General features: G+C 43.4%; 1 protein-coding gene across 4 annotated transcripts in view; it reads left to right on the top strand.

Moving 5' to 3' along the window:
• Mical2 (microtubule associated monooxygenase, calponin and LIM domain containing 2) overlaps nucleotides 1-18,679 on the top strand; it is a 197,967-nt gene that overhangs the window by 87,876 nt on the left and 91,412 nt on the right. For all 4 annotated transcript variants that reach the window (XR_016538076.1, XM_090348142.1, XM_090348140.1 and 1 more), the window contains exons 7-15: nucleotides 2,933-3,088; nucleotides 7,361-7,461; nucleotides 11,401-11,658; nucleotides 12,153-12,268; nucleotides 13,027-13,153; nucleotides 13,839-13,929; nucleotides 14,970-15,117; nucleotides 16,166-16,365; nucleotides 16,632-16,738. Coding sequence is in view for 3 of the 4 variants with exons in the window: in XM_090348142.1 (XP_090204268.1) it covers nucleotides 2,933-3,088; nucleotides 7,361-7,461; nucleotides 11,401-11,658; nucleotides 12,153-12,268; nucleotides 13,027-13,153; nucleotides 13,839-13,929; nucleotides 14,970-15,117; nucleotides 16,166-16,365; nucleotides 16,632-16,738 (1,304 nt within the window). In the remaining variant the exon portion in view is untranslated. The remainder of the gene's footprint in view (nucleotides 1-2,932; nucleotides 3,089-7,360; nucleotides 7,462-11,400; nucleotides 11,659-12,152; nucleotides 12,269-13,026; nucleotides 13,154-13,838; nucleotides 13,930-14,969; nucleotides 15,118-16,165; nucleotides 16,366-16,631; nucleotides 16,739-18,679) is intronic.

The following is an 18,679-nucleotide window of genomic DNA, read 5'->3' as shown; positions in this document are numbered from 1 at the left end:
AAGGTTCCTGTTAAGGCATTTTTGGCAGAAAAGATGCCCTCATACTCAAGGAGTCAGCTTGAGACTGGAGTAGATAGTAAACAAATGTGTAGGAATCTCCCAAAGATGAATAGAGGGAAGGTTTATGTCCAGAATGTCTGTATATGTATGACTAAGGTTTTACTCTATTTGTGCTACTGTAACAGGACAACTGACACTAGTTTATTAAGAATATAGGTTTGTTTAGTCCATAGTTCTCAGAAGTCTTAAGAACATGGCACTAACACCTGATGAGAACCTCCTTGCTACATAGTAACATGGTAGAAGGCATTACATACCAAGCAAGCAGGCTTGGCAGAGAGTACTCTTTCTTATAATAAAGCCACTCCCAAGATTACCAGTCAACTCATTAATCTAAGAATGAATTAATCCATTCTTGATGGAAGAGCATTTATGACCCAACCACTTCACAAAGGGTATGTCTCCATTACTCTCAATATATGAATTTGGGAGCCAGGCACTTGGTGGCTCCTAGCTATTCAAGAGTCTAAGATCTAAGGATCACAGTTCAAAGCCAGTCTAGGCAGGAAAGTCCATGAGACTCTTATCTGCAATTAATTGCCAAAAATAGAGAAGTGGACTTACGGCTTCAATGGTAGAGTACCAGCCTGAACTAAAAAAGTAAGAGATAACACTCAGGCAAGCTCTAAACTCAAGCCCCAGTATTAACACATACACAAAAAATTAATTTTTGGATTTCGTTTCTAACAACTAAATAATATAATCAAACCTTAGCAACGGTTGCTTGGCTTCAAGTAAATAAATGGCATGTGAGGATTCAGGATGACAAGAAAAAAACCAGAAGCCTTAAGAAACCAACCAAACAAAAAATATATCATTAGACTGGAGGCCTGGCTCAAGTAGAGTGCCTGTCATGACCAAGAAATGTGATAACTTGCTATGATCCTGTGTCACCCCCACTCAAAAGAAGTTTTCATGTAAATGGTGGAAAACCGAGTGCCCTGAGAATAGACTCTGATATTCTGCTGCACAATAGTATAACCATAACATAAAATGCATTTCAAAATACTAAAAGAAGAGACTTTGAATGGTCTCACCATAAGCAGATGATGAAAGAAGATTGGAAGGATCCAGGAGCATGGCCTAGTGGTAGAGTGCTTGCTTAACATGCCCTGGGTTTGATTCCTCATTACCACATACACAGAAAAATTCCAGAAGTGGTGCTATGGCTCAAGTGGTAGAATACTAGCATTGAGAAAGCTCAAGGATAGTACCCAGTTCAAGCCCCAGGACTGGCCAAAAAAAATTGAGCTGATGATATGCTAATTAGCCTGATTTGATTATTGCTAACTATATATTATATATGTATGTATGTATATATGTGTCACATTCTAAGTCTTAAATATGTGCTGATTTAAAGGAGAAAATACTACATCTCCATTGGAATGCGTACTAAGTGCTAGTCACTGGAAATTGCTGTATTGGTTTCCTAGACTTCCCTAAAATCTGCCAGGAACTGAATGGCTTGAGCAACAACAGAATTTACTGCCTCATAATTCTGGAAGTTGGAACTCCAAGATCAAGACCTCAGGATTAGTTCTTCCTGTGGAATCTGTTCCATGCATCTCTATTAGCTTCCAAGCCAGTAGCTCATCTCTGGGTTCCAACTTATCAGGCCAATCACCCCAATATTTCCATTAAAGTTGTGTAGTGGGGAAGTTTGGAGAAACTAGATTTATTATATGGTACAGGCATGTCATAGAAAGAGGTAAAATAAGGACTTCATCTCCTCTTCGCTGTACAGACATGAGCTTTGGGTTTAAATAAGGGGAAGAATTGGGGCAGGCAAGGAGAGGTATACATGAACAGTCCCTGGCAGATTGTGGCCCAGTTGAACCATTCTGGTTCTGTGAGGGGTATCAGAGTTGTTATTGCTGTCATCCCTTGAAGGGAACCATCTGGTTCCCATGAGATGATCACTCAGGCGCCTGGTCATTATGAGTAACTGGTCTTATTGGCGGGAATGGTCTGGCCAGGGAGGCTCTGCTATTGCTTGTTGTTTACTGTAAAGATGGTATCTAGTAATTCTGCCACTCCCAGAATATAGGTGACTACAGGAGAAACTCAGAGCACAAGGGGATAGGTGTAGAATAGAGGCAGGGATGCCAAGCTTTTATCCCAGTTTTAGTTCACTTGTGGTTCCCAGTAAAGTATCAGTGTCTTTCAGAAGTAACTATTCTGGCTTTGCTGTTTTTTGCAATCTTTGTCTCCCCAGCTTATAGAAGCAGCACCCATTTGTCTGCCTTTACCTTCACATGGCTTTCTTCCTACCTGTACATCTGTGTTCCCTTTTCCCATCAGTCATAGTACAGCAGGGCTCCAGAGTATTCCCAGGTAATCACACCTGTGTTGTCCCCTTTTCCAAATAATCATAAGCTGAGGCAGGAGGGTTAAGGCTTCAACATGTGAATCTGGGGATGAGGAGATACAGTATAACCCATAAAAAATGGAGTCCTAAAGACAATCTGTTAAAATCTCTATCCTGTAGGAATCAAGCTACTAATCCTACCTTTCAAAAGAAAAACAAGAGGAGCCAGGAAAAGTTCTGGTAAAGTCATTTAAGCCATGTAAGCTCCCAGCGCCTGTGGGGCTCATGAGCAGGATCAGTATCTTGCCTGCCTTTCCCATGGAAAGCCACTCTGACCTCCCACTGGAGGAGCTCACTCCCTTTGTCAAAACCTAAGCAAAGTATTTATCCTACATATTCAGACATTTCAAAGCCTCTGTGTCAGGCACGCTTAGTACAAACTTGGTTTCTCTGGCTGCATCTCTCCTCTGGCCTTCAGGGCACTGACTGTGGCTTTCTTAGTGATATTTTCAGTGTTTGCACCAAATCCAAAGGATTAACCTCGTTGTCCTTTTCCCTTCTCAGGGTTCCGAAGAAAAGAATTCCGAGGAAAGCTGGCTATTGCCATCACCGCCAACTTCATCAACAGGAACAGCACAGCCGAGGCGAAGGTAGAAGAGATCAGTGGTGTGGCCTTCATCTTCAACCAGAAATTCTTCCAGGATCTAAAAGAAGAAACAGGTGAGACTCTCACCTGTCTCCAATCTGTCTGTGATTCTCAAGTGTCCAGAGGGGCATACTGGCTTCCTCCAGATTCCTGGAATGGGGGGCTCATTCAATCTCAGAGTAGAATCAGATTCCCCACCACCCTCAGGAGAAGAAAGTGGCAGGGTCCCCTGAAATAACCTTTTGGATGTTGTACAACAAAATAAAAAGACATTTTCTAATAGATAGCAGACATCTACTGGATACCCATTATGTGCCAGTACTCAGTATTAGAGATACAGTTAAAATTGGCACTCTCCCTCCTAAAGCAGCTCCCTGTTGGCAGCAGGACACGCATATAAAGCCCCTAATTTAGGGTAAACAGGTGTGCTCAAGATCAGCAAGATGAAGGAGAAGCTCTGAGGATGGAGCCAGTAACCCTGTGGGTGGTACCTGAAGCCCAGGTACTTCCAGGCAGCAATCCATTCTTCTGCCCTGGGGATGGAGTGTAAGGGGATTGGGGATACTTCCTGACTGAGAGTTGTCACTCAGACATGAGCCTAGAGGTTAGATATACTAATTCATGCACTCAAGAAATAGGTTAGATGCCTTTTGCATGCAGAATGTTGTGCTGGATGAGAAGTAGACAAATGAAGGAGATAATATCTCTCTCTTTTCTTCCCCCCTCCACCTTCTCCCTCCCTCTCCCTCCTGCTCCCTCTCTTTTTCTTTCTTTCTTTCTTTCTTTCTTTCTTTCTTTCTTTCTTTCTTTCTTTCCTATCTCCTCCCCTCTCTTGCTTCCCTCCCTCCCTCCCCTCCTTCCCCCCCTCCTTAGATTCCATGGGGCTATAAACTAGTAAACTGTGATTTCTTAGGTGGTGATAAGAATGGTAGAAACAGAGAAGGGCAAGGTAAATAGAGGGATGAATCATTTCCTTGTCTAAGTAAAATTCCAGCATTTTTTCTTCCTTTTGAATCTGACTAAAAACATGTTTGTCCTTTGCTGCAAGTTAGACCTTTCATTAATTGAGCCATGCTTTGACTAATAGGTTTTTGCTGGCTAATTTGGGTATAAAAGTTTTTTATCTCTATCTTCCCAGGCTGATTCCAAACCATTTTTTTTCAGATCTCAACCCCCTGAGTAACTAGGATTATAGGCACTAGACAATGGCATCCAGATTCAGACTTTTTAAATTGCCTTTTAGTATTTTGTTGGCCACTTTGGCAATAGAGTCTAGTGGACTTTTCCGCCCAGGCTTGTTTCAAGCTATGATCTTCAGATCCCAGCCTCTTAAGTAGCTAGGATTAATGACCTACTGGTGCCTGGCTGATTTCTTATTTTTAAAAGACTGGTGTAAAAGGGAAAAGAAAAGAAAAAGTAAAACTCAAAAAAGTATTTGTAATAAATGCAAATAATATGAAATTTCAATGCCCATAAATAAAGATGTTGCCCATTGTGTGTGCAATAGAAACCATATGGACCACAAAGCCAAAAGTGTTTAATTTGTCCTTCCTTCCAAATTAGACCTTTCATTAATATATATATATATATATATATATATATTCTTGTGGACTCATATCTACAAGTTCATTTTCTAGAAATGGATTTTAGGTGGTGAGCCAGACTGTGCCTCACACACAGTGATGTGTGCCATCTCATAACCCTCTGAATGTCTTCACAGTTGCACTATTTTATGAAGAGTTATTATCAAGTTTCTATGAAGAGTTTTATTTCCTTCTAGTATATTTTGTCCTCTTGAATGGTTTATGAATTCTTCAACCCTCCCTTCCACTCAAAAATCAGGCAAATAAATCTTTGAACAACCAAATATGATTTATGACAGGACATGGAACATGTTTTTCTAAATATTTCAATGAGCTTCCTTTAAACTTGGCTGTGGTTGTCACCTTTGGCCATTGTTTCACAGCAGAAACCTCACATGGTGACAGCATGAATTTCCTGATTCTCTGGGGGGCCCTTGGCATTGATGGCTGTTTCCTATTTAACTGTAATAAAGGTGTTGCTATGGTTACCCAGCATGCCTCCTGTGGAAGCAGATGGATCACTATGTATTTGTTCCTTTCTTTCCCTGTAAATAAGTTGATTCTCCAACTCTAAATCAGCATCTCTGGAGATCTTGCTAAAAATATGGGATACTGGCCCAATCCCTAGAGTTTCTGACTTAGCAGATTGGAAATAAATCCCTGATAATTTATTTTATTTTATTTTTTTGTGGGCCTTGGGGCTTGGACTCTGGGCCTGGGTGCTGTCCCTGAGCTCTTCAGAAGAGCTCAAGGCTACTGCCCTAACCCTTGAGCCACAACGACACTTACCACTTACTTACGACACTTACCACTTACGGTTTTCTAGTGATTAATTGGAGATAAAGTCTCACTGTCTTTAGTGCTCAGGCTAGCTTTGAGCTATGATCCTCAGACCTCAGCCTCCTAAGTAGCTAGGATTATAGGCGTGACCTACCATGTCCGGCTGATAATTTACTTTTTTTTTTTTTTTTGGTACAAGTACGAGGGTCCTAACAAAGAACCTTGGACTTTTACTTGGCCTTTTGGCTTAGGTCTGGTGCTCTATCACTTGATCTTCAACTTCACTTCTGGCTTTTTTAGTGGTTAATTGGAAATAAGAGTCTTGTGACTTTTCCTGCCTCAGATAGCTTTGAACTGTGATCCTCAAATCTTAGCCGCCTGAGTAGCTACGATTACAGACAGGCAATAACCCATCTGACAATCAGATTGTCTGCTTTTGTGCTACATGCTTGGGTGATACCTACCAATGTTACTGGCCTGGGACCACAGCCACCCCATTCCTCTTTTCAGAACAGATTGCCAAGCTCTGATATTAAAGGATGGTTTTAAATGCAGAAACCTAGTGTTAAAATGTTTTATAGTTGGATGGTCACAGTGACACATACAACTATAAGCACAGCACTTGAGAGGCTGAAATAGGAGGATCATAGCTCAAGACCAAGAACTATTTCAAAACAGAAAACAAAAACAAAACAAAAAAGGTGGTAGAAAGCGCAAAAATTTATAACTCAGGACTCTCACTTGAGTTGTTCTTACTACTGTACCCAGGTTTCCACATGTAATCTCATTAGTACTAGAAAAAAGCTTAGAGAAGTTCCACAGCTCTATGCACCTCTGCCACATGGAGCTCCCAGTGGGATGGAACTGAAGGCATCCAGGGTTGAGTTCATATCCTGGCTGTGTCATCTCTTGACTCATGACTAGCAATCTGCAACACTTGTTATAGCTCTGACTTAGGAATACTGGTTTACAATGCCTATGGCTATTATGACTCTTACAATGTCTTTGTAAGACTATAAAACCTTGCTTCTCTGATGTGGATAATGTCTAGCACTCTGTGTTGTTGTTGCTTTTTTATGGTTATTATTTGGATATCGATCTGTTACCCAATGTCTTCTTTTTTTATTTTATTTTTTATTATCGAGGTAATGTATAGAGGGGTTACATTCACCAGATAGTAGGTACATTACTTCTCACACATTGATACCCCTTATGTTTTTGTCCCCATTTCCCTCTCCCACCCCCCATCATCTTATTTTCCCCCTTCCCTTTACTATTTCAAATAAACAAATAAAACTATATACAAGATACCAGGTAACAAAGTCAAATAAACAAATAAAACTATATACAAGATACCAGGTAACAAAGTCAGATAAAGTAACAATATGAGGTTAATCAAAGGGCAACAAAGGAGACGAGAAATAGCATAGTACATTAAGAACAATAATCACTCAAGATAAAACTCTTGTTGCCATAGCATAGAGATCCTTTCATTTAGTCTCATCCTATATGACCTTATGTATCTAGGTTTGCACTATTGTGATCCTCTGCTAAGAGAGTCCTAGATATATACTATTATTACCAATGAGGGAAACCATTGAGCCTATATTCCTTTTTTTGTGGATGTGGGACTTGAATTCTGGGCGTCTCTGAGCTCTAAAGGCTACCAACTTACCCCTTGAGCCACAGCACCACTTCTGGTTTTCTGGTGGTTAATTGGAGATAAGAGTCTCACAGACATGAGTGCCCAGGCTGCCTTTCAACCGCGATCCTCAGATCTCAGCCTTCTGAGTAACTGGGATTACAGGCATGAACCACCTCGCCTGAAGCAACACTCTGTTTTATTTTTCTCAGCCTTGTGTGACTTCAACACTTGAATATTGTATACCTAAATAATGAGACCTGTGATATGGCAAGGTATAGTTCTCAGCATGCAATGAGTGCTAAGAAAGTAAACCCTCAACAGAACACTTCTCTTTTCAGGGATCGACCTCGAGAACATTGTTTACTACAAGGACTGCACCCATTACTTTGTCATGACAGCCAAGAAGCAGAGCCTGCTCGACAAAGGTGTCATCATTAATGTACGTACCTCTTGGCTGGGATTTATCCCTTGTCTTTGCCTTTGTGACTAGAGCTGGCAGCTTAGCGGATGTGGGAGAAGACACTGTCCTGCCAGAAACTGAGCAAGTGGAGAAGGGAGCAGGAGCCAATCATCTACCCCCTTCCTTGCTCTTGACATTGCATGAGTTCTGGACAAAGAAGCCCATGCATATAGAGATGTTCCTACAAAGGTGTGTAATGGTGAATCTAAGCCCCTTCCCTTTCTCGAGACAGACAGAGGCTCTTGGTCCTGCTGAAGCATAGAGATGCTTTTGTAATTAATTTTATGCCCTGTATAAGGGAAATCTTGGGTTCGTGTAGTAAAAAAGATGAATTAGCCGGGCACTGGTGGCTTACACCTATAATCCTAGCTACTCAGGAGGCTGAGATCTGAATATTGCGGTTCAGAGCCAGTCTGGGCAAGAAAGTACGTAAGACTCTTTATCTGTAAGTAACCACCAGAAAACCAGCAGTAGTGCTGTGGCTCAAGTGGCAGAGTGCTAGCCTTGAACTAAAGAGCACAGGGACAAGGCCCAGGCCCCAGGTTCAAGCCTTACAACCAATAACTGCAACAACAACAAATGAACTAGCTGTGGACCAGAGGACTAAAAGGACTAAGGTTCTAAGCCAGCCTGAGCAGCAAAATCATACAAAATAGGATTCATAATTCTTTCTTTCTTAAAATATTAATGAGTGGAACAAATATATGTAAATATATGTACACATAGGCACTACACTAAGGAGCATAATATAATGCCTGATACATGGTAGGTTTGTAGATTCCCTCTGTAACTTCTCAGCATTTTTTGAACACCTTCTCTTTTGTCTTTCCTTGTTTCTTGATTTCTGCTTTATAGCTTTGCTTCTATAAATGTAAGAGGGAAAACAGTGTTGGAAGGAAGAAGCTCAGGTTGCTTGGGCTGGCAGCTCTTGTGGTTAGAATTCATCCTCCAGAGCCCCATTTTTGCCTCTTTTGATGCCTCAGCTGCTATCTCCGCAAGATAAGGATCATGCAGCCCTGGGTCAGTGAGTTCTCCTGGTGCCAGCTTGGAATTCAGGCAGCACTGGAACCATTCATTGCTGCTTGTCAGACAGGAATATGGCTAGCTTCTCACCAGCTTGTACTGGCAGTTGGCCGGGAAGCATTAGTAACTCAGCCCTCCCCTGGGCCGCCTCCGCACCAGCTCATGCCTTAGCTAAGAGCCTACATTATAGGCAGATGCTGTGGAGAGGAGCTGGGTGAAGCTAACTGGGCACAGCAGCAATAGGACACCAGGCTTCCACATCTGTTGCCCAGCTGCTTACTGATGAATGTGGGGAGGTAGCTTCCCTCCTGAGATGTCCTCCTCGGTCAGCAGCTGCCTGAAGAGAAAATGCCATGTTCCTGTTCTGGGAACATGGGCTAGGTTCAGTGGAAATCTTTGCAAAAGAGGACCTGGCCAGGGCTGGGAGTCTGGCCTAGTGGTAGAGTGCTTGCCTAGCATGCACGAAGACCGAGGTTCAGTTCCTTGGTACCACATACATAGGAGAAAAAAAAAAAAAGCTAGAAGTGGTGCTCAGGCTCAAGTGGTAGAGCTGTAGCCTTGAGGAAAGCCCAAGGACAGTGCTCAGGCCCTGAGTTCAAGCCCAGGACTGGCAAAAAAAAAAAAGAGGACCTGGCCAATCGAACAAAGCATGGTTAGGGTTTTGCGATTCACTTGGCAGAGTGCCTTTAAACATCCCAGGGGAATTGGCCAGGCAATGACCAGTTGCTTCCTTGGCAGTCACCAAAGACTGTGGGGCATGTCACATCAGGGAAATGGGCTCATTTCCTGGTTTGGGGACCCAACCTGCCTGTCACCTAGTTGGAAGGCTAGGCTGTGGTTTGTGATGTAAGGCTGCCTCTGGGATTCGCCCCAAACAATTCCGCCCTCTCGGACAGCACCTACCTCCCCTTGCCCTGCCCACCTTTGTGCTAATAGGCTCCTGCATCCTATACTAGCTAATTGTACTTTCTCAATAAACAAGTTCCTGCCTTGACAGGTCTCCCTGACGTGTCTGATAGCTCCTGCAAGGGAGGGCTGGGTGCGGGCTGTCAGTCGGCCCTCTCCTTTCTCAGCCTCATCTTGGTCGGGGCATGTTCTCTCTATCCCTCCTGCAGGTCAGGAGGGATGAAGGACTAAAAACCCTGACAAAAGACCCTCCACCTTCCTGTTGCAGGCTCTCTATTGCAGGTGGATGATAATGACTTACTTTGGTCCCATGGTGTCCATGGACCTGGGAGTAGATCTCAGACCCAGGTCACTTTCACTTCCTTCTCCTTGAATGGGTTCCAGGAGTGCTTTGTTCTTGCTTTCTTTTCTCCCCTTCTTAATGGTATGTTCCTTTTGCTACTTCTCACTCACCTGGGACCCCCACAGCGGCCCTAGGTTCTCATCCAGGCCCACCTTAGAGGCCCACTCCTTCTGGAGGCTTCCACATATCTTTTTGGTATATCCACACAAAGCAATGGCTTTATCATATAGTGTTGTCATTCCTCTAGGGGGTCTGGAACAGGTTTGAGAGAGAGGCAATATGTGAGATTTCTGCCATGACTCTTCATCACCTCTATACCTCGAAGGCAAGCTCATGATCATATGGCTCTAGGAATAAATAGGGGCCCCAGGCTGACACTGGGCTTGAGGGACCATGCTGGGGGAACAACATGGGGCATGTGATTCAGATTTTTTAAAAAGTCAGAATTTCACAAACAAGACCTTTGAAATCATGGCTTTTCAGAAAATGGAGACATGTGACTACTCTGGCTATAGGTGAGGCTATGTCTCTGGACATAGTGTTCATGCTGGTGTCTTGGATAAGTCCAAGTAACACCTTACCAGATACTACACTTAGTGCCATCTATTGGGTACTTCCTAAGAGCCAATAGACAAGTGACTAAGGATTTCATGTATACAGCCTCACTCAGTCCCCCCATGGCTGGAGAAGTAGATTTTGCTATTCTCATTTTACTAATCAGGGCTCAGTTAAATAACTTGCCCGATTTATAGCATTCTATTATACCTCTTGGCCCAAAGTTTGTTGGCATCTTCAGAGGGCTTTGAACTCAGGTTTCTCATTCCCAGCAGAGCAATGTGGCAAGTCCAGCTGTGTGCGGCCCCCAGCTTTTCCAGAAAAGGAGTGACTGAACCTGGAAAGAAAGTTTTGAGAGTTACATTAGGATACAATTTCTTTTACTAGTCTTGTTTGGCTGCCCAACACAGCAGAGCTGGACTATGTTACCTTAGCTTAATCTGTTATTAAAACACACTTACTGACTTGCTCCTTTGTCTTATAATTTTATGGAAAGTTATCACAAGAAGCAGCCATATGACATGTGCTCCAAAACAGTTATCAAGTAGACTGTTCATTACAAGCCTCAATGTCCTCTGTTGGAATTCCTATGTGAGCTAGATCTTTGAGAATTTAGTGCCAGGAAAAAAAATTGCCTCCCTTGAGTAATTGGTATGCTTCCTTTTTTCTGATAAGGAAAGCCCTGCTACATATCACATTTCCTTTTTGTCTTGAGTGCCAAGGCAAAAAGCTCAAAGCCAAACTGATGCTTGATCACAGCTATGTTAACCCTCATAGCTGGCTGGTTTGTTTCTTCTTTACTCCCTAGTTTCTGATTTTCTATTTCTGTTTTGATTAGCCTCTTGGTACAGGCCTATCCAAGTCCTTTTGCCTAAAATAAGTCTGAATCCAGCCTCTTACAGACCTATGTTTGTATATTTTGGGGGTTGTTTTTGTTGGTGGTGGTGGCGATGGTCATGGTCATGGGCTTGAACTCAGGGCCTGGGCACTGTCCCTGAGCTTTTGTGATCAGGCTAGCACTCTATCACTTTGAGTCACATTGCCACTTCCAACAAGGATGGTTTTTACACTGTATTTTTGATCTTTCTCAGGACTACATTGACACGGAGATGCTGCTCTGTGCAGAGAATGTGAACCAGGAAAACTTGCTCTCTTATGCCCGTGAAGCTGCAGACTTTGCTACCAATTACCAGTTGCCATCCTTGGACTTTGCCATGAATCACTATGGGCAGCCTGATGTGGCCATGTTTGACTTCACTTCCATGTATGCTTCAGAGAATGCAGCACTGGTGCGGGAGCGTCAGTCACACCAGCTGCTCGTGGCCCTCGTGGGTGACAGTTTGCTTGAGGTACCACCTACATTTGGAGCCCCTCGCTCGTGATATGAGATATATCCCTGCATTGTGCTCTGGCTGGCAACAACTCCTATTATATATCCTAGGGAAGAGGATGAACTCAGTCAGTGGGCAGGCCTCTTGTAAGGCCAACACAAGAGCCCACCTACCTGTCTGTAGGCTGTAGCCTCTTGTCCTTCCTTTTGCTTGTTCTGACCTCTTTGATGAGTCCAAAATTGGACCCTAGGGTCATCATCCTCAGAATGTATAAACCCTGAGGTGAGCTGGGACATTTTTCTTCATACAAATAGGCCTTAATGGCCTCTCAGTATGGAGATCTTTCAGGGTACAAGAGGCATGGAGAGGGGTATATGACAGAGTCTAGCACTTCAGCCATGGCCTTCCCCCTCAAATATTCATGCACAAAGACCCTTCAATTAATGACTATTTCGAAAAGGGATAACATTTGATTTTTATGTATGCATTAACCAAACAATATTCTTTTGTAGCCATTTTGGCCCATGGGTACAGGCTGTGCTCGTGGTTTCCTGGCAGCCTTTGACACAGCATGGATGGTAAAGAGCTGGGACCAAGGCACCCCACCCCTGGAATTGCTGGCTGAAAGGTGAGTTTTGAGAGCAAGGGCTCCTAGCTGGGGATAGACTGGATCAAAGGGTCAGGCAGGAGTTGGGGCAAGGCCAGCTGCACTTGGAATCTCTCACACTCATCTACCTTCTTATCCTTGGCCTTAGGGTCCCCAAGGAAACTCCATCATCATCTATCACCTTTAGAAACTTCAGCTCTGGATGCCAAAAACTAGTCAACTAGGGTAACCCTGAAGTTGGGGCTCACTACTATTGTTCATCTGATTAGGATTCTGTGTTCAAGGTTTATTTAAGGGAATCTTGAAGAACAACACTCAGAATTGTGGGTGGTAGTTTCTGAACTCCCAGGCCTTTTCCACTGCTAAGAACTGGGCTTCTCCCCAGACTCCTGCTACTGGCCACGTGGCTATGACAGCTAGCAAACTGGGACAGCCAGGGCTGACAGGGAGACAGTGGAGGCCTGTGGTAAGGACAGGGCATAGGAAGCAGTGTGGCTGCGTGGTAGTTCTTGCTGTACCACAGGTTACCAAGCTGCCAACCCTGTGTTCCTGCCTTCTGACCAAGGGAGAAGACTACATCCCTGCCACCTGGACACCCCTTCTTCACAGCCCCTTTATCCCTCCCTTACTTTGTAGATGTCAGGAATCTAGTGCAAAGCATTTTGGAGAAGGGGTACACATAAAACACTTAGACCCCAGAGGAGGAAATAGAGGAGGGTGGGGAAATATCTTGAGGTAACATGAGCAATCCCTGATCTCTGGGCTCTGCCTTCCTTTAGAGAAAGTCTCTACCGGCTGTTACCTCAAACAACCCCAGAGAACATCAACAAGAACTTTGAGCAGTATACGTTGGACCCAGGGACACGGTACCCAAACCTCAACTCAAACTGTGTCAGACCCCACCAGGTAAGCCCATTCCTGGTCCCTGTTTTGAGCAGAGGGTGCAGGAGTGTGTTACAAAATCTTGATCCATTCTTGGGACAAAGGCCAGCAATATTCCAAAAGATACCAAAATACAATATAGACAGCATTCTTTCTGGCCCACAAGAAGAAACTATAGTGTATATGATTTGTGTATGTGTACGTGCACCTGCACTTGGCATATGTGAAAATATTTATATGTGCTAATTTGTAATTATATGTATTCAATGCTGATCAAACATCTCAAACCATCAAACCTTGCCCAATCTCCTCTCTTCCTGCCAACAATGGCACTGGGCCCCATTGTTTTTCCCATTGAATCAGAACCACTCAACTTCTAGCCCTTTCAATCAATAGAATAATACTGTGTTCTCTGAAGCATACATGGAAGTAAAGTCAAACATGGCCACATCAGGCTGCACATAGTGATTCATGGCAAAGCCAAAGGATGGCAACTGGTAATTGGTAGCAAAGTCTGCAGCTTCCTGAGCATAGGAGAGCAAGTTTTCCTGGTGCCCATTCTCTACACAGAGCAGCATCTCCATGTCAATGTAGTCCTGAGAAAGAGGAAAGCAGTGTGCAGCAGCAGGAGGATGAGTTGAACTTAGAGGCCCCAAGGCCAGGATTTGGGGAATCTGGTGGGCAGGTGTGCTGTCTGTCTTATTCATAGGTGAAGCATTTGTACATCACCAAGGAGCTGGACCATTACCCTCTCGAGAGGCTGGGCTCAGTGAGGAGATCTGCGAGCCTCTGCAGACGGGGTAAGCAGCCCTGAGGGACCTTAACCAGGTTGTTGGATAAGCTTTATAGAGAAGGTCTGCTCAATGATTATGATTACATAGGCTTTGCTTCCAGTCTGTCACTACCCGTTACCTTTGTGAAATGTCAGGCATCTCTTCATTTAAACATTAGCTTTCTGATCTGTAACACCAAGATAAGGACTACACCTGCCTGCAGCAACCTTATATAGATGAGAGTTAATACATGCTAGATGCTTAACATAGGAAAGTGAACTGTGGAATTTCACAGAACTTTTTTCTTCCTCCTCTTCTCACATGAGGACCTTATCTACTCAACTGAATGATTTGCCCATGTGCTTCACCCTTTTTTCTCATCTTTGTGAGTCTAGCAGAGCACTAGGTATGGGACCTGATGCTCAATGGCAGGAGAAAGAATGAGTCAATGAGGAGCTTCCCCAGCATACAGCCTTGTTCAGGTGCCTCACCTGCCTGGATACACTCTAGCTACCTCTAGCTGTCTAGACCCTTTGTTAGGCCTATCTGGCCTTCCTCTTCCCTTCCCTCCATACATCACAGACCTCCTTCCTATAATCTACCATTTATTATAGTAAACAACATGTAGGGTTTCCACATTCTTTGTTACTGGCCTATTTTCCTCAAATGTATACTTCTGTCTGGTGAATTCCTAGACAGTGCAAGAGCCAGCTCCAATACACATCCTTGGATGCTTACTTTGGGTAATTCCTAGATACAAACCTGCTCATGCACTCCCCAGTGCCTACTCTCCCTCCACTGCATGTGCAGCATCATCTCCCCCTAGATGTTCAGTGCTGTCAAGGTCTGTGTTCCCAGCTTCTGTCCAGGAATTTGACCATGGTTGGCCCTAAGGATTCTGCTTTTGGCCCAAAACCCTACTCTCCAATCATACTCTTGACCTAGTCATCAGCTTCATTCCTTGACCAGCCCTCTGATTCCCAGCCCTGGTAGCAGTGGAGAGGACATTCAGTTTCAGCTGCTTAAGATGCCCCCAGAGCTTCACTGCCTGGATTTTCTCTCTGCAGAGTCAGACATCCGGCCCAGCAAGCTCTTAACCTGGTGCCAGCAAGAGACTGAGGGCTATAAGCATGTCAACATCACTGACCTAACCACATCCTGGCGTAGTGGCCTGGCCCTGTGTGCCATCATCCACCGCTTCCGGCCAGAGCTAATGTGAGTCTGGGGCCCAAGCTGGACCTTGAAAACAAGGGATACCAAGGCCAGTGCTGGGTGCAGATTTCTTACTTGTTCAAATATTCTTTGTGTATGTTCTGATTTTAATTTTTTCTGAAATTTGTTCTTTTCCTCTTGCATTGACTGCTGGGTCAGCAGTGCATGTGGTCTATGTTCCTGATACATGAGGGTCATGTGATGCTGGTAGTATGTGGGCGACATAGCTGCTTTCCTAATATATGACAGTCAAAATTAACACAGTGAATAGTGACTACTCAGCCCCTCACTCTAATCACCATGCTTTGAAAGTCTGAGCAATCCCACCTTGAAGCCTAAGCCCCAGGAGAGGAGGTAGAAGTAAGATCTGGATCTGGGAACCAAATGGGGTATGTTTGACACTCAGATTGGTTAGCTGCATGGTTAGCAACCTTTAAACGACAGTCAGTTTTAGTTTTCTGTCTGTCTGTCTGTCTTGAAATCTATACACTGAAAACAATAGCAAAGCCTTTGGGAAGATTAGATGACACTTTCTGATGTCCAAAACACGGTACATTCACATCATCACTGACAGCAACCCAGTCCCACATCTGCATGCAAATGCTTTAAAAAGGCTAATGGAAACCTATCCATCCACATCCATCAGGACCTTTACAGAGAGACTTGTGAGAACTTGGTGGGAATCTCATTTTATAGTTCATAAAACTTAATCATTTTTGGAGAAGCCCATGTTCCTAGTATGTTTTTAAAAAACATACACAAAAGGGAAATAGAAAAAAGTAAAGTTTTTCCTAAATATTCCAAAGAGATTTGGCTCGTTTTCTGATGCTTTCAGCTCAGGCCTAATGGCATGATCATGAGCCATATCTGCTTTTGTCCTTTTCTGAGCAAGAAGGATAGGAGTAGCATCTTCTACAGTAGTGGAGAGGGACTTAGGGATAAGGAACTAGGGTCACCAGTATGTAGTGGAGGTCAGCTTACAGTGCTTCCTGTAGACAAAAGTTACTCAGCCTGTCTCATCTTTCTCTGAACTTCTGGTTTTACTCTCTAGCAATTTTGATTCTTTAAATGAAGATGATGCCGTGGGAAACAATCAACTGGCGTTTGATGTGGCTGAGCGTGAGTTTGGGATCCCTCCAGTAACCACAGGCAAAGAGATGGCATCAGCCCAGGAGCCCGACAAACTCAACATGGTCATGTACCTCTCCAAGTTCTACGAGCTCTTCCGAGGTGCCCCGCTGAGACCCATGGGTAAATATCTGCAGGAGGCTTTACCAGACTCCAAGCTGTCCTTTAGCTGAGTCTGACTTCCAAACAGTGGTGCCATCTGCGCAACTTTGTGTGTGTCTAGGGGTCTGTAAGGAAGGCTCTACATTTAGAAACATAGCAGCTTCCCTTAGGCTTTTACAACATTACGGTGGGATCGATTTTTCTAGATAATTTTTCTCTGATTACACCACCTTGTAGGCCCAAGATCACGATTATTCTCTGATACCACCCTCCCCCCCTCCCAACAGATTCTTGGCGCAAAGACTATGGAGAAAACGCTGACATCAGTTCGGCCAAATCATCCATTTCCAATCACTATCTCAACCTCACAATTCCAAGGAAGAGAACTCCACGAGTAAGTCTCAGTCTGGTTTTAGTTTTATTTCTCATGGCATATGGATGGAGTAAGAAGAAGAATTTTATACCCTTGTTCTATTTATGCTTATAACTTAACACAGATCAAGTACCCATAGAAATCATTCATAAAACTCACTTTATTAATTTTTTCTAGAAGTTCTCTCAGGCCCTATGCAGCTTAGTTTCAGTAACATATAGATAGACAAATGGGATGACAGAAAGTGGAGACAGTGGCCTAGTGAATGTTTTCAAAGTATATCGGAAGTTGAACCCCAGTTGGCTCATGCCTGTAATACTAGTTACTTAGGAGCCTGAGATCTGATAATCGAGGTTGGAAGCCAGCCCAGGTAGATACAGCAGAGAGACTTTTATCTCCAATTAGCCAGCAAAAAGTCAGCAGTAGAGGTATGGCTTAGGTGACAGAGCAGTAGCCTTAAATAGTAGTCTGTCTCTTTTCCTATGACCCAGGTCTAAATTTCTCCAGGGTTAGGCTATGCCAGCTAAGTAAATACAAAAGTTGTTTGTTTTAAGCATAGATCACATTAACTCAGGAAATATGAGAATATATTGTCTTAGATTAATCAAATAAATGATCAGATTGGCATATAGTATGTCTTTTTTAAAGAGTGGAACTAATTGACTTAGTAAATTCCTTTTGGTATATAAATTATTTTAATCTTTGGGAAGTCAAGATAAGAAAATGTTCTTAGAGTGAAAGAATTGGAAAACTTAATAGGAATAGAAAGTTCATTACTTGTTTCTTCTCATGCTTCTTTCATGGTGAGTATCTGCTTCCTACTTCAGCTTCCACTTTATTGTAGAGTACAATAAGGTCAATGAATGGAGGTTCTGAGTTTTGACTTCCAAAGTAGATTAAAAAAATTAGATAGGGGCTGAAAGTTTGGCCTAGTGGTAGAGTGATTGCCTAGCATACACAAAGACCCAGGTCAGTACCACATACATAGAAAAAACCTGGAAGTGATGCTGTGGCTCAAGTGGTAGAGCTCTAGCCTTGAGAAAGCCCAAGGACAGTGCTCAGGCCCTGAGTTCAAGCCCCAGGACTGGCCAAACTAAATTAGATAAAACCTTTTGGGTCCAATTTTCTTGACCTTCTTGTTGCTCTTAGTTGAGATTTTCAATGATAAAAGGAAAACTAAAGCCATTTTTGAATATGTGTTTTGCTAACCATTCCATATAGGATCTGGATGGGTCGATTCTTTTATTCTGCTTGAAGAATTGGGGGTCCTCTTAGGAGTTGGTAATTGGGCCCATTCTCCTTGGACAGCTTCTGTGAGTCTGGGGATAGCATGGCTAACTGGGGTCTGTAGAGGTTTAAGCAGTATCTCCTTGGGCTATTGAGTGTGAAAGACAGAAAAAGATATGTTGTTCTTTAGGGTAAAAGCCAAGTCCTATTGTAGGTGGGAACAAAAACAAAAAAAGAGTAGAAAAACTCTAAGATTATGCATGAAGTGTTCTTGTTGGTAGGACATTTTGTACTTTCAAATCTCCAAACTTGGGGCCAGAGTGGCAGTCACAAACTGTAGCGCTATGGGCCCAGACAGCCAGTGCCTCCAAGCCCAAACATTGTTGAAAATAAGGTCATTTGTTTCTCTTGGTGTTTACCCAAGCATTTGGGCTAAAAGTTATTTCCATTCACAAAATAATGATTTATGAGAAGCTGAGGGAAATGTTGAAGGGAAGGCAGGGCACTTTGATCTGTTGTTTTATGCCGCCTGGGTCAAATTTTTTGAAAAAATATCAGTGACTAAACTGTGGTTGATCTTTTCTTTAAAAAAAAATGTGTGGCCGGGAGTTTGGCCTAGTGGTTAAAGTGCTTGCCTAGCATGCATGAAGAACCAGGTTCGATTCCTCGGTACCACATACATAGAAAAACAGCTGGAAGTGGTGCTGAGGCTCAAGTGGTAGAATGCTAAGCCTT

The sequence above is a fragment of the Megascapheus bottae genome, chromosome 16 (assembly GCF_031878675.1).
Source record: "Megascapheus bottae isolate mThoBot1 chromosome 16, mThoBot2.hap1, whole genome shotgun sequence".
NCBI lineage: Eukaryota > Metazoa > Chordata > Mammalia > Rodentia > Geomyidae > Megascapheus > Megascapheus bottae.
This window is presented reverse-complemented; position numbering and strand designations above follow the sequence as displayed.